The following is a 16,578-nucleotide window of genomic DNA, read 5'->3' on the forward strand; positions in this document are numbered from 1 at the left end:
ACTCAGCCACCTCCACAGGCTACTCTTGTCAGTTGTGGTGTGCCCTCTCCTTTTCTATTTAACCCTTTAGAGACATGACATATCATGAGAATCCCAAGGAGGAGGGAGAGTGAACTTTCATGTCACCTTACTTAATGGAGACGTCAGAAGGAAATATAAATCCCACCACTAATACTCACAGCCTTTACTCCATCCACTGTCCTGTGCAATAATCCAGTAATAAATGCCTGAGGCGTGGACGGCCCATTGTCTGCACTAGTATCCCTTCTTGCCCTCTCCACTGTCACTAGATACTAAGGTCTTCCTTCCCTACACTCTCCGATGCTAGATGTAGCCACGAAATCGAATTCTGACTAGTGAAATATAGGCGGAAGTAGTAAGTGGCAGCTTCCAGAGCGCCTTGGAAGACGGCCTGAGCTACCGCTGGCCTCCTCCTTTATCCCATCTTCTTGTTGACCTGAAGGTGAAGGTGAGCAGCCGCACTGGGACTTGAGCAATTGTCCCTGACTAACAGGTAGAAACTGACATCATAGGAAGAGAGAAGAGACCTGGTCCATGAGGACTTCATTGGCCACCACACCAGCAGCAGGTTGTGGGTCTCTGTGCTTCTTCTTTTTCTTTCTTTCTTTTTTTTTTAATTTTTTATTGAGAAAAAGAAAAAAAAAGTTTCCCCCTCCTCCCAGCCTCCCATTTCCCTCCCCCTCCTCCCACTCTTCTCCCCCTCCCCCCACTCCTCTCCCCCTCCCTCTCCAGTCCAAAGAGCAGTCAGGGTTCCCTGCCCTGTGGAAAGTCCAAGGTCCTCCCCCCTCCGTCCATATCTAGGAAGGTGAACATCCAAACTGGCTAGGCTCCCACAAAGCCAGAACATGAAGTAGGGTCAAAACCCCATGCCATTGTCCTTGGCTTCTCATCAGCCCTCATTGTTAGCCATGTTCAGAGAGTCCGGTTTTATCCCATGCTTTTTCAGTCCCAGTCCAGCTGGCCTTGGTGAGCTCCCAATAGATCAGCCCCACTGTCTCAGTGGGTGGGTCTCTGTGCTTCTTGTATGCAGCGGAGAACTGCTGCTTTGGGGTTTCTATTTCCTACCACTGAACCTAATTATAACTGATGAGGTGTCAAGGTCCAGTAAGACTCAAAAGGATGAGTCAGTTCAGACAGAGGGTGGAGCAGGTGTGGGGATGGGATTCTACGTAGGAACCATGATATGCTGTGATTGTGGTATAAGGGACATGGCATTGTTTCAAAGGATAATATGTAGTCAGGTATGGTCAAGGCAGACAGGTGCTATAGGGGAGAACTGAAAGATAATAGTGCAAGGGAAAAGTGGGGTCAGAGAAATGGCTCAGTGGTTAAGACTGTTGTTCATGCAGAAGACCAGAGTTAGGTTTCCAGCACCTATATCTAGTGACCCACAGCTACGCTTCTGGTCTCCAGGGGCACAACACTTACTTTCATGAACCCCCCATATATACATATAATTAAATAATAAACTTTTTTTTAAAAAAAAGAATGGAAAATAGAGAGGGGGCAATGAGGAAGGATTTTGCCTGTCAGGCTAAGTTTAAGGTTTCCTTAATGGCTGGAAGGCAGGGATAAGTGTCCACAATGCTGGGAGTTAGAACGAAGCATTTCAGACCCCTCCCTGCAGCTAACCTACATCAGGGTAATAGAGACGAGAGGTCAGGAAGACAATCTCAGTAGAGAGAACAGAGCATGAGTTACAGAACTCAAAGGGGGAGGACTGGAAATTTACAGCAGATCTGGAAAAGGAGAAATACACCTGGGTGTTGGGGAAGCGAAGAGTAGGAACTGGCACAAGACATCAGTAAGCTTTTTACGTCAGGAAAGCTAGAAAAGACCACAGCCTTTGGTGACCACTGGCAGAACAGGGGACAGACTGCTGTTCAAAGTACAAACCAGGGAGAAGGGCAAGGAACACAGGCTTAAGTGTCTAATCACGTTTCCACCCGTGAACATAGTTCATCATCACCGTCAGCACCATTACAGAAACAAATAATATCGGAAATAGCTGTTGTAGGCAGCATATGAAATATCCCCGGTAGCACTTGGCTTCAGAGTCATGAGATCCAAAGAAGGCTCATCAGCATAAGGAAGACTTCAGATTGGTCACTAGCATCCTGAATTATTTTTAGAGTGCAGAAACTGTCCCAATGAGCTGAGTTTAGCTAAGGGAAGGACAGATAGCAAAGCTGGAATAATTTGATGCAACATTCAGTATGGACCCAGACGTTAATTAAAGATGGAGTGTTAGTATCCATCTGTCAGATAGACCAAGTTCCAATACCTACTCAAAGTACAGCGTGAGGTCGGTGGCTAGTATCGACTGCTTCAGAAGCTGCATGAGGTCACTGTATTCCTTGGAGGACAAATTAGCGAAGATGTTGTGACCCTGCAACGAGAAGGCAGAAAGTCACAAACACACCATTCCACCTGGAGCTGATGACTGCAGGGTTTACCTATGTTCTAAAGATGATCAGAACGTGAACAAAATTTAAAGTTTGGTAAAGGTTTTTGCTTTTTTTATATATATAAATTCATTTTCATTTCTATCTTTGTATTAGATGGATATAGAAGTACAGAGTGGAGTGGGGAAGTGAGATAAACGCTGGGGAATCTTTCTGATCCCCAAAGAAATACTGCTTTTACCTGGAAAGATTTAGCTGGCAATCTAGAAACCCTTGCTGTGGCGACAAGTGACTTTGAGAAAGAGCAAAAGCCATTAGACTATGGTGTCTCAGTGGGGGAGGTTTAGACAATGGAAGCGTAGGGAGCAAATAGAGACATTTTGGACAGTCATGACTGCCTGGGACACTATTCACTTTTAATACCTTTACTAGAAGAGGCTAGGACCTAGGTAAACAACCTTCAGTGACCAGGGGATGCCACTCAAAGACCTGGCTCCCTGCTGAAGTGAGGAACCCCACACTGAGCTGTCAGGCTGCTTTGATAACGCCTGTGCTGGATTAAGTTCTGAACAGCTAGAATGGAGAAGCCATTATCTGGGTGCAAGGGGCTCTAACGATGCCTTCTACCAAACAAAAACTGCAATACAACTTCACCTCCATGCTACCAGAGAACATTCTTGTTCCTTCTAGAGGACTCACTTGCTGTTAGCAAGGTGGGAAACCCTTCAGCAATGTGACCATCATTTACTCCACACGCTTGCCGAATCAGGATTTCCTTTTGTCTGTTTTTCTTAGCATGAACTATGAACTCATAAGCATGGGACCCGGGAACTGGATCACTTTGAACCTAGAACTGAGAGCCAAAGGTTGGTGGGGAAGGAAAGGGGCAAGTGACTTCTCAAGAAGAAACTATTTTCCATGAGAGGTAAATTAATTTATCCAGGGGACCAGAATATCAATTAGCAATTTTATCTGAATCAAGTGTCAGGTAATAATTTGCTTCGCTGAGCTGATTTATTTCTTCAGGCGAACCCTCCCCTCCTGACTACAGGGTGTTGGCTTCACCTGGGACCAAGTCCAATATTAATAGTCAGTTTAAATGAACTCTTCTAGGCCTTTAATTCAGCGATTAGGAGGACAAAGAATTCGAGAAAGGCTGGACCAGGATTTTGTACAGGCATCCCCTCATGGGACAGTTACAAGCAAACATTCTGGAGCCTGGGAAAAAGCAGTTTACAATGTTTGGAAAAATGGTCACCTGGATTCAGCACCTTCACTTGGGAAAAGCAAGGCTGAGTAGAAGCTTGCCTTCAGACAGGGGCACTCACCTGAATTTGTGCTGGTTTTCTGTGACTCCCTTTTACTGCTTTTAAGGGTAAATAGTGCTGTTCTTGGGGAATACAAAGCCAGCCAAATCAGCTTTCACTTATAAAAGTTAGTTTGTCCCAGGGCATCATTGAATATGCAAATTAACCTTGAAGAGCACCTCAGGGTTTGACCCTTAAGTGGAAATGAGTCTCTCACAAATACTGTGAGAGACTAGGTCTTAGGGAAACAGCCCTAGGTGTAGGGAACCAGCAAGAAGGGCAGGATGAGAAATCCAGGGGTAGAGAAAGGAAGGCTTGAGGCTAGCTTCTTCAAGACCTCTAAGCTCTGCATGTCTGTGTAAATAAGAACATGGTATAGGCATGACATGCCTCCCTGGTGGCAGAATGGAGTGGACGTGGGGCCTGAGACTCATTGTCCACTTCTGTGTTCACTGGTCATTGTCACTGGGAAGAAACTGGAGCAGAGGCTGACCAATGTGTCCCGGTGAGAAGACCCGGACCTAAGGGCGCCAGGCTGTTTATGATCCCCATCACTACGAAGGTGGCTCTCTGGAGTCAGAGGTAGGGACTCATCACATTTTCCAACCAGGGAAAAGACAAGCTAAACAAAAGCACCTGCCACCCCTGCCTCCTCCCAGCTCTCAGCTCACACGTGGCTTTCATATTCCAGAGCCACAGACGACAGGAAGTTGGCTCCACCAGTTCCCAAGGCCCTTACTTAGGAGCTTTATCCTAAATGAAAACACAGCGCCTCTGGCAGGCTGCCCTGCCTAGCCCACATTCAGGCTCTGGAGTGGTGGGTCTCTGTTATGAGGCTGAAGGCTTTGGTGATATTACAAAAGACAGGTTTCCTTAAGATAGTCTAGAGGAGAAAAAAAAACTCTCCATATTTAATGATGCCATTCCAGTGAAACAGGGCTTTAATGACTATAATAATAATAATTAATGGCATAGCCAGAGAGCTGAAAAATAACAGGGGACAGACAATCCCTTCCTGGCCAAAAAAAAAAGGTCTGTATGCCTTCATAAAATTAAACAGATTTTTCCTGGCAAGTTAAAAACTCAGCTGCTGCAGCCAGAGTCAGTCAGTGGGTTTCTGTTTTTCTCTGCAGAGAGAGATAAGTCGACACTCCAATGCCTTTTGAGTCCCGCGTTGCTGCAGAAAGCAAAATAAGGCATATGGCTTTAGCCCCGGCCTTGGGGTTAGTAGCCATTTCTCGCTTTCAAATGCAGTCCTACCAAAAAATTCAGTTCTTTTGTCTTTTATAAGCATCTCAGTTTCACTATCAAAGCTTGGCTCTTCCTGTTTTTACCATCTCTTTGCATGGTGTTGGGTTCCACAGAATGGAAAGTTGGATCACTCTGTCATAAACCAAGACTGCATCCTTCAAGAAAGACAAGATGATGATGCTCTGGCAATAAGCAACCTCCACCTGGTACCCCGTAAGTGATCCTGCACCTGCAAAACCTGCAAAACCTCCAAGCAGCTTGGGAAGACCTGGAACAAGGTCTTTGGCATGGGATAGGTTCACGCAAGGCACCGGGGTCTGAGTTTAATGTAAACATGGGCTCCCACTTCTCTGCACTGTAGCACATCAGGGAGCGCGGACCATGCAGTTGGCCTTCTGTCAAGGATAGAAGCGGAGCAGGCCTCACCTCACTCTGAAGGATCATCACAGCGTGGTTAAAATGGTGATGCTCTAAGGTGGCCGATGTCCCGTAGAGCTGGGCCAGCGCGGAGTCACTCCTGAAAGAGAAGACCAAGTAGGCAGGACCCCTCATCTTAACCGCTTTTGGTGGTGGACCGTGAGCAAATGCTTTCTCCGTAATTGCTGTGGACTTCGTTTGTCTCTTAAGCAAACTATTCAAGACCTTTTTACGTGTTAGGCTGGATGCCGTGGATGATAAATAGTTCACAGGCCACAATCCTTGTCTTCAAGCAGTTTACAGACTGACGAGGGAGAAGATGTGATTCTGAGAAAAAGTAGAACAGGCAGCGGCAGTACAGATACGAAGGGCTGTGTGTATATGTGTGTGTGTGTGTGTGTGTGTGTGTGTGCATATGTGTGTGTGTGTATGTATGTGTATGTGTATATGTGTCTGTGTGTGTATAACTCTGCCTCTGTGATCCATGTAAGGCTTCATGAACTAAACCTTATAGATCTAAATATATACAGGAACTTTCTCCTATCAGACATGCCTGATCCACAAGAAGACTTGGAGAATATTCCACACTCTTTGTTATCTACTCTGCATGTGTTTTTAACAACCTTCTGTTAGTGTCAATTCAGCCACAAGGCACATCTTAGCATAGAAGACTAGAGAGCTCCTTGGATCTGAAGTCACAGCTCTTCCTTCCGTAACTAGCCTTAGGCTATTACTTGACTTTAAGGCTCAGTTTCTTTGTCTCTTAAATCATGCCAGCACTGTCCGCATCTTCTGTTGTTTATGAGGGGACAATGGAATGCTTGAAGGTGCCTGTCCTAGTGCCAGGTAGGAAGTAGATAGGAGTCTATATTAATTATTAATAGATAATTAAAACGCACATGGACATTTCCATTTTAAATGAACACAGTGTTCACTGATACCTGGGGTGGGGGTTCCTTTGAGTTACCCGTAAATTTCACATATGTAGGACAGTCCAGCCCTCAACAAGGCCAGTCCAGTGAGGCATTTAAAGGATTTCCAACAGTTCACCTCAGCTGTTTCTTAGGAGTTGGAGTTTGAGCATGTTAGGGGCCAGGAGAGACCCAAGGAATCAAACAGCCGTTCTAGGACTCTGCTGAGGACCCATTCAGGTCCCCGTGTTCTTTGCTGGCTTACTGCAGGGAGCTCCTGAGGAGAGTTTGGCTTTAACTTGCAAATGACAGGGATTGCCATCTTGGAGCTGATCCTGCCAGTGAGAGAATGAAGGGGGCACCAGCATCCGTACACAAGAAGGATTTCCATCCCAGGCTGCCTGGCTCCTGACAACCTGAGGTCACTGTCAGTTCTGGGGTGCAGAGGACCCGTGATTCTCGGGGAGGCTTAGCGCTACTGCATCCTGAGCAGCAGGAAGGTCAGGTGGAAGAGAGCTTGTGATGAAGAGGATGATGAAGGAGGGAACTAGATTCTAGTCGGGTATGTGTTATCTCTCCTTAAGTCCTGCCTAAGTCCGCTACATCATCTAGTGAGTGGGCAGAGGTCAGGCTAGTCTCACTGATGGGTTAACATTTAAGGTCGGCTGTCCTTTGTCATCACATAGAAGGCGTTTCCGTGGCAAAAACACACAGCGTGGCTTGGACTTGGATGCTCAGCTTCTGTGTGCCTGACATGGAGTAGGTGCTTAAAAGTAACTCATTCGTGGTGCTGTGTGGAGAGGGTATGGCTGAACTAGGAGGCTGACGGTAATATCAGTGTCAGCATATTTTATAATATATGTAATTTATACTTGTATTTATTTATATTTTATATGTAGCATATTATATTTATTTTAAATATATGTCATATATTTAAAAATGTGTGTAATATATTTTATAATGATTACATTACTGCTAATAACAGCCACTATCCGTGAGTGCCTACCACGCACTGAGAGTCACACTGCCCCTTGATGTATAACCCCACCAAGTTGTGGTAACAACTACAAAAAAGGTATTATTTTCTCACTTTAAATCAAAAGAAACAGAGGCTCAGAGAAGCTCCCAGGTTTTCTAAGGTCACAGAGCCAGGTAGCATCAGGCCTGAGTTTGAATCTCAATTTGTAAGCTGCTCACTGCAGTGGGAGAATAAAACGCTTAACCCACATTTCTGATACTTGATCCTCTATTCTGACAAGGCTGTTGGCTGCCGATGAAAGGAGCTTCCAAAACACAATTTAGAAGTCTGCTAGCCTAGCAGTTAATCCCAGGCTCCCAGCCCCTCCTTCATTCCTGTAAACCGGCTTGTTCCTGGACTCTTCACTCCTGGGTATGAGTCCTGGGGACAGAGTGGCTGGGAAGAGGAGGGACGTCTAAGCTCTCTTTATCCAGTTGGTTTTCATCGCATGAGAGGTGAGCTATAGATGCTTACAAGTCACTTAGTGTTTCCTTCATTCAGGATGGATAAGATGCTAGTGCCTTCCTCGGGCGGAGGACGCCACAGGAGGCTCACTGAGGCTTGCTCTCCTCTGCCCTTCCTCCACCGCTCACTGGGCTTCAGAACTGCTCCAGCAGGGTGCTCAGGGTCTTATTATTAGATTCTCTATTTGTGCCTTTCTGTAATCCCGTCTTACATTCATTCGATACAAAAAATGTGTAAACTTTGAAACTGAACCATACTAATGTGGCTTCAGAGCAGGAAGATGCTGAAATAAATTCATTCATTCATTCATTCATTCATTCATTCACATGAGCATGAAAATGTATCTCTAATGTAGACAACAAGCCCTGATGAGTGTTATCTTGTCAGGCCCCGGAAACGTGAAATACAAACATGTAATCTGTGGAGCCTACCTTCAGGAAGCATACACTCTACCAGATTTCTGTAGAATGCTTTCTCTGTCCAGTCCTGTACCAGAATACTCAGCTTCTTCTTGTAGGTAAGGAACCATTTTAGTGTGCATCCAGAGAATGGAGCCAGTACTAACCTCAGGAAAGTCACTGAAGAAATACTGTTCCACAAGGACCCCCGACTTGTACTATTGTGTGTGGTTCCTACCAATACTTCTAAGACTTCTAAACCTCACGGTGCCTTCTTTCCTGGCCAAGGCACACCAGGAACTCTGCTGTGTTCTTATGTTCTTATCTCACATACTGTGGATATCCTAGGAACACCCTGAGCAAACACCACTTTACACAAAACAGAAAATAAATATAGTGGCAGAAGATAAACCCATCTGTCGGGATAAACTTTCTCAAGAAACATTCTATAGACTATTACTAACTTGAAATGCCAAAAGATATGACAAGCTGAAGTAAAAATGTCAAATAACTCAGAGAAATGCCGGCTTTAAAAGCTCAAACTTCTTATGGTAGGCGTTGATATGTAAACACAAGCACTAAGGTTCTACAGGGAGGGGCACAATATGCACCTTATGCACCCTTAACTGCTCATAAAGCCATTTCTGAAGAGCTCATGTCTTTCATGTAAAACACTGCATGGATACATACTCCCGCTTTTTAAATGAAGAAACCTTCCATCAGTCATATAAGACTGACTTTAATGCTGCATCTCATTTTGATTGTCTATGGTAAATATATCCATCATGACTGGCTTTGGGCACATACCCAGTAGCTGCAGAAATATGATCATGTATATTTATATGCATCCGTGTGCATATGTAGAGTGCTTGGGGAGGAAACATGGTAACTCATAAATGTGAAAATTCCTGGTGTGCGTTATTGCTTCAGTCCAAATACTGACGCCTTTGACTTTTAGACTCTCGCTACACAGAACAGAAATGTACGGAACTGTAAAAGGGGCAGTTCTGTTGCAGACATTCATTGCTTTGTGCAGACACCCAAAGTCCATGCACACCAAAGTGTGCCCTTCCCACAGCCTGGATATGCATATTCTTTGAGAAAAAGAGCTAGCAGCGGCCTGAAGCCGGGGCTTCGAGGAAACTTTAAACAGGCAAACTATGAAAGGTAATTAGGAAGCTGGGAATTGCTGGGAGGTGGTGAGGAATGGGATTAGGCTGTCAGGGCAGATTAATGTGCCCCAGTATTTCACTTCTGGGACCTGGCCGAAAGCGACAAGATGGGTTTTCATTCCCAAGAAATGAGTGTAAGAGATTATGCTAGAAATGAATGGAAGGAATCTCCTAGGAGAATATACTACAAAGCTGTGCCGTACTGATATTTAATCATCGGGGGCAGCTGTAATAGAGAGGGGGATGAGTGGGCCATGCTGTCCCTGGAGAGAAGAGAGGAGAGCAATTTCAGTGCGCGGTGGTATTGGTGGCCTCTCTCCCTATTGATCATTCACTGCACGCTCTCCAATACTTAAAAATTAAGGATAAAATATGAAAATGCAAAGGCTCACTTATCAGAAAGTCTAAGGGCATAAATCAAATGGTGCTCTAAAGTCACGCTTTTTTATTGTAGAGGTATTTTGTATTTTATATAATAATTTGTCCCTTGCTAAAAGTCTCCTGTTTGTGTTTTAATTGCCTACAGATGACAAAAAAGGTAGCCTATGCTTTGCCACATAACGACCATACCATGTAAGCTCTGTTACCAAATCATCTGAACAGCTGGAATTCAAGCATGCAGAGTTTAAGGAAAGGGATTGTCTGCTGCAGTTCCTACTTTTCCCAGAATGCTTTGTGCAAGGCCTTGAACACAAAAAAACACTCCTTCATTGAAGAATGAAGGTTACAGGCTTCTTCTTAGGGATTTCAAACAACGGTACCCTCACTGGGGAAATTTTACTCTACTCACTAAACAGCTGTGTTAAAAGTCGCTCTGACATCCACTGTCAAATGGAATCTTCACTGAGGCCGAGCTAGCCATAGGTGGTGTAAATCCAAACGTGACCTCCCGGGGTAGTGGAAGTGCTGATGGGCATCTACGAGCTGGGGAGCTGGATGCAAGCTGACTTGGTCTGAGAAAATGGTCCGTACCATCTTAGAGTACAGAGAGTTGATAGTGGAGCTGGAGGGCACAAAGCAGTTCGGTGTCAGCAACTTATTACTTACCCAATATCAGTGAAAGTCGTTCAGCCCAGGACCTGAGACTTCAGTGTGTTCATTGCCATTTTTGCAAGTTTAAGACACTGAATGCAGAGATTCAGTTCGGTTCTACATGCTCTACATTTTGAGTTGCTGGATGTCAGAATATATTTTAGTTTTCTAAAGCTTATCCGGCAAGATAGCTAACAAGCTGAAAGCCCAACGTCAGTAGCCCAAGACAGATGTCCCAAAGTCTTTGACTGCATTGGTGCAGCAGTTAAAGAATGGTTTGGGAATCAGAGATCTCACTCCGATTGCTGTCATACTACATTTTGGTGGATGAATTTGGACAAGCTGTAAAACGGAGACAAAACTATCTACAGAAGATAGGGCAAGGGCTTGGCAGAGTGAAAAGACAAATGATCCTTTTCCTTGTCTTGGGGACTGGTTTTTTACAAGAAACAAAAATGAAGAACGACGAGCTTCATCAGGAAAGGTCTTGATTGAGCGGCGGAGTGCCCCAGAAGTAGGAAAAGCAATGGGGAGAGATTGGTGTGATGCCTGATTTTTTTTCACTTTCTCTACATCTGCATTCTCCTTTTGACTTCTCTCTGCCTGTTATCTTCCTCCTCCACTCCTTTCTGGCCTTCTTGCTTCTCTCATCCACTTGGTATCACAGCTTCTCCCGACAGCAGTCCCGAGTCTACAGGGAGCTGCAGCTCAGCTCTCTATAGCTAACTGCTACAACGTCATGGGCGTACGCAGTGAGGTCTTACTGGTCGGGCTCTGGTTAGGGGTAGGCTCTCAGTCTAATCTGCCGAGGGGCCGATGTGGAGAAGAGCTTCTCCGTTCAGTGTGGTGCACAGACTGGCTGGGGAGGGTCATGGCATTCTGGGACATCGTGCCACTGTGCATGTCACTCTTCAAAAGAACACACAGGGGCTTCACTCCTGGTTTACACACACAATTCTAACCGGTTGGCTCTTCTTTCTGCATCATTGGTACTACGATAAGGGTCTGGGAAGAGGGGCCTTGGGGGGCATAAACTGACAGTCTACATTGGCATGGGGAAGAGGAAGCTTAGGAAAATAAGACATTCAATTTAAATAAGACACTGTCAAAAGAAGCATGTGGTATAAACATTAATAGGTTTCACTTATGTTTAACCATCCGCATCTGTAAAAGACTACATTGATTAGAAGATCAAGAAACTCCATAGAGGAGGTATATTAAAATACAACCCACCAGTCACCATTCATTAATTCAGCAAACATTTCCTGTGTGTCTGTTACGTACCTGGCACTGCTGGGTCCCCGTTCTTAAAGAAGAAGAGTGGTACATCTGAAAGTTAGCAATTACAATGGAGGCCGGTGGATACTTTGGAAAGACTTTTCCAGGGTATTCTGAATGCACGGAACAGAGATGAGGGGGGTGTGCATGGGGTGGAACCCTGGAAGTGCTGGGTTCAGAGGCACTCTGGGGAAAGGAGCCGAAGGGCGTTCTCTGGAGTAGAAACAGCACACTAGACACCAGAAAGAATGAGCCAGTCTGAGAGCACAGCTCTTCTGTATGGGATGAACGGATGAACGGATGGGAGGGGCTGGCCTTGCTGAGATGCCATGGAGACTGCTGAGTAACCTGCACATTCCTGGGGACAGAGACAGAGAAAGAGGAACGCGGATGAAGGGGTGATTGAGAGTGAGAGAACTCTGGGACCTCCAGCAGTTGGCGGGAGGATCTGGAGACAAGCGATTGTGAATCGTGGCCCTGAGAAATGCAGCCAGGGCTGAGGAAGGAATGGGTGAAGGCTCGGCACAAATAGTCATGAGAGCGGGAGAGGAATGGGGGACACGAGGAAAGAGGCCTTGAAGCCAACTGAGGAGGAAGGCTACATAGGTAGATAAAGATTTTTTTTTGTGGAAAAAAACCGAGGAGAAGTTTAAGAAGCGGAAGTAAGAAAATATGACCCATGGAAAACAGGGCCAAGAAGGGAGGGCGTGAAAAAGGGCACAGCAGCTTCGAAAGGGGGCCACTGAGGGCGGGTTTTCCTAGGGAGAGGAGATCGAAAGTCCTGTGTACAGGCAGGGTTGGAGGCAATGAAGACAACCAACACAGAAACTTGCCTGGGAAGGAAAGAAGGAAACGGAACCGTCACTAAAAGAACAAGTGGGGGTGCAGGTGGAATTTTCAAGATGGACAGGATTACTCATGTTAATTAGATGCAGAGTACCCACAAACAGGGAAACACAGAAACAGGAGAGAGGCGGGAGATGGATGGAAAGGGGTCCTGGAGGAGCGAGGCGAGAAAGATCCCGAGCAGAGGCGGAGGGATTGGCCTCAGACGTGGGAAAGGCAGCATTTTCACTGAGATAGGAGGGAAAGGGGGAAGGATGGGGTGGGATAGATAAGTGTGTAGGTGGCAGGGGAGGAAATTGAGAGCATCCTCGATTGATGGCCTCAATTTTCTCGGTGAAGTAGGAGGCAAGGTGATCCGTAGCGTGGTGTGGGGAGGCAGTGGAGCTTGGGAAAAGAGAACACTGGCGGTGCATAACTGCTGGGAGCCATGCAGGCTGAGCTGGGGACGCATGCGCAGAGATTGACACGGAGTCCTGAGAGCGCAGCTGAGTTGAACCGATGTCTATCTACTGTGTCTCAAGCTCGCACAACTGTGATATTTTCTCCCAGGGCTTGAACAAGTCTAGGCAGGGTAGCTAGAAATTGAATCGGTAGACCGAACCAAGGCTGTGGTTTTTTTTGCAGACCCGGGTGTCACAGAGGTTTAAGAGGGTCAAGGAACTGTTGGATACTGGCTATCCACGGGAGGCGCTTGAAGTGCTGGGCTAGAAGATGAAAGATGGAGAGAGAGGAGGGCACACGATCAAAGCAGTTTGCTAGACCAGATCAAGACGTCAAGGTCCGGCTCAGGGGGTGTTGGGGGGAGGAAAGCTGAAACACGCGGTGGGTTGTTAGGATTTCAGCCGGCAGAGGTCTACCTGTTTGGAGAACTTTGAAGTCTGTCACCTGAAAGCTAATCCCACCCCTCTATAGAAGCTGTTCCTCCTGTTCCCAGCCAAAACGAGTCTCCAGGGCCTTTAACCATCTCCTAGGCAGATACCTAGCTCAAAGAACATTAAGACTTGACCTCACTGCGAGAGTCCTGACACCTGGAATTTAACATGCGCTAAGTTCTGTGGCTCTTGCCACAATGTGAGCCACCAAGCAGTGACTTTCTTGACAGGTTAACATACTTGGGAGCCGACAGGCCTATGTGTGTGACTTAGGTGCAGGGTGGACAGTCGCTTACCCATCCCTATGTTTATGTGAGTCCTTTGTCTGTTTTCCGTGTCTTCTATGGGAATAGGAAGAACAAACACTCTTTGCTTCATTAATCTTCCTGAGCCTCTTTTTATTCCAATCACCTCAAAATCAGACCGGAGAGGAGCAGATCCTAGTGGCCTGTCACGCCACGGAGGCAAACAGGCAGGGAGGAAGAGAATAGGACTTTGAAAACCTGAACTGTGCTCTCTGACAGAGGTCAGCAGAGGCAAACCAAATCAACAAGCATGACGTGAAGGGCAAATTTGCAATTAAAAGAAGAATAGGGAATTATAAAGATGGATGGGCCCCATGACATGCATGCCCAAGCCTGCGTGGCCTTGGCCTCCGATGCCAGAAATTAATGCTTTACTCTTTAGTGCTCGTCACCTTTGGCTCCGGACAGAAAGGCAAATGCATTAAAATCACAACAATTAGAACACTTACTTAGCTTGGAAGGCGTTGTTGGTTCCCCTGTGGTCGAGGTCATGACACAGGCATCCCACAATCACCGCCAAAATTTCCACCTCTGTCAGAATCTCTTGAAACCCAGCAGTCTGGGAAGAAGGGGACAATGGCAAGTCAGTGCTGGGGGCTGGGGACTGGGGAAACTCAGTCAGCTGAGCAGCAATCGGCTGGTTTCAGGCCCACACCATTTTAGCAAATGATTAACTGTCACCCTTTTAGATGGCAGTGTGTTGAGTGGTCACTTGCTTAGCCTGAGGTCCCCACAGTGAGGGATTCGCTTGCTGTCGCACTGGGACAGAGATCAGTCTGCTTTCTTTCCTTCTATAGAGAGGAGGTTTGGGGAAGGCCCAGAGTGAAGTGTGTTTTCCCACTGCACACAGTATGATGAGTGTTGTATTTGGAAATAGGGGGATATGAAGGGACCTTCAAAACCGAAAAGCTCCGGACCCCGGATGCTCCTCAAATGAGAATCAGCAAACACAAATAAAACCTTCCTTATAGCAAATGGAGGAGAAGTACTCAAATTGCTGCATGATGATGGTCTAGAATTATCTTACAAATCCCGGAACCCATACTGATCTGGCAGACAGACTGAAATGCATACGGGTAAATCCTAGAAACTGAGATTTGGCAGCAGACTAGGCAACCACTAGACTAGCTTCACGGGAAGAGTACACGATTTTGAGGCCTTTGTTTCTGATCCCAGTAGCTGTGTGAAGTACGTGGCTGGGGCGTAATTCCTCCTGGGCGCAGTTGGATATCATTACGGGCACGAGAACCACACTGGCTCTCTGGGTCCAGCTGGCCCTCTCATTAGTCTGGAGGAGGAAATGCACCTTTGGGAGAAAGAGCTGTGTGTCCTCTCCATCCGTGGCCTTGCCGGCCCCTCCCCCTCGCGGTGGAAGTCTCCGCTTCCATTACTTATTAAATTCTTTACCAGAAGATGGGAGGAGGGGAGCCTGCTGGTATGTTCAAGGTATGTTTCTCCACCACTAATCTCGGATCACCGGCTAATACCTGTAAGACTTTTAGGGCAATGAAAACCTTGTTCTTTTAATTGGTTTTGGTTTTAATACAGACGTAACTGAGTGATGGATTGCTGTATTGACAATTTTATTTCTCCAAACAGCCTTGGTTCCTCGGCGAGATTTGGAAGCACGTATGACATCACTTAGGCAGCAAATGGAACCGGGAATAAACTGGGGGGGGGAGCGTGAAGTAGTCCTTGCCAAAGCTTGGCACACCCTTCATTTTAAAACTTGTTGGATATTAGTTTTTGTTTATTTTATTGCCTGTAATCGTTTTCTAAAACCACGCTCAGAAACCTAAAGCCAAAACTCTCGTTGTTCATATTTCCTGATTCCTAAAGGTAGCCAAATTCATTTGTTTAGCTAAATTGCTGACATTTTTACCATATTGCCACACAATGTCCATACGGTTTAGTACTTGATCACTCACCAAATACCTACACAGTCTTTCCTATGTTACTATAAATTCCCCTAGGAGTTTTCGACTGCTTAACCTACTTAATATTTTTTTTACCAGTCTTATGAGGCAATAGCTATGATTGTTCTGTTACAGATGGGGAAATTGAGTCACAGAAGGGCTCCACGCTGTGCCTAAGGACTCACAGCTAAAGCAGGGCAAAGGGGAGCACACCCACATCCCATCCCAAGTGTGCCTTAAAACATTGATGGTGTAGCGGTGATGGTCCCCACATTTCCTCTCCACTCCCAACGTAACCCATGCTCAGAGCTTTCCTCATGATCACCCTCTAAATACTAACTTCCCACCGCCAGGCCGCAGAATACATGAAGATTCTTTTCTTCAATCCTTTCATTTCCTGGAGTTCAGATCTCTTTGGAACAGCTGTGCCTTTTCATATCCTCCATGACTTTATTAAATGTCTATGAAGTAATTTTGAAGAGAAGCAAACCTCTCACCCTTCTCGCACGATCCTTTGTGTCCTGGAGGCAGTCGGGTCTGGCTTGTCCCCTCTTGGGCTTCTGCTTTCCCATTCTGGGGATGACATCTTTTGCTTGTATCCTCTGCCTTTTCTCGATTTCTGCCTCATTTTGCAGGAACACATCTGTCAGTCTTCATAAAGAAGGGTGTCCATTTCTTGGGGAGCCAGTTGCTCTAGGTTCTGCATGGCTGGGATGGGGACGGGAGGACCTTATTCTATTTTCACACTCACTGTTGGTTTGCCTAACAGTTCTGGGGGGAGGGGAAGTAATTTCTCTCAGAATTCTCAAAGACTAACTAACTACTTTATACTTTATTGTCTAATTTGTAAAGCTGCTTTTGGAAAGAATTTCTTCTTCTTCTTCTTCTTCTTCTTCTTCTTCTTCTTCTTCTTCTTCTTCTTCTTCTTCTTCTTCTTCTCCTTCTCCTCCTCCTCCTCCTCCTC

General features: G+C 46.0%; 1 protein-coding gene across 1 annotated transcript in view; it reads right to left on the reverse strand.

Annotated features, from left to right (window-relative positions):
- The window catches only part of Pde11a (phosphodiesterase 11A), a 273,329-nt gene that overhangs the window by 49,186 nt on the left and 207,565 nt on the right, over positions 1–16,578 (reverse strand). The window contains exons 13-15 of the mRNA XM_005346609.2: positions 14,148–14,257; positions 5,411–5,501; positions 2,310–2,410 (exon numbers count right to left, since the gene is read on the reverse strand). Of these exons, the coding sequence (XP_005346666.1) occupies positions 2,310–2,410; positions 5,411–5,501; positions 14,148–14,257 (302 nt within the window). The remainder of the gene's footprint in view (positions 1–2,309; positions 2,411–5,410; positions 5,502–14,147; positions 14,258–16,578) is intronic.

Source organism: Microtus ochrogaster, chromosome 4 (assembly GCF_000317375.1).
Source record: "Microtus ochrogaster isolate Prairie Vole_2 chromosome 4, MicOch1.0, whole genome shotgun sequence".
In the NCBI taxonomy this organism is placed as follows: Eukaryota; Metazoa; Chordata; class Mammalia; order Rodentia; family Cricetidae; genus Microtus; species Microtus ochrogaster.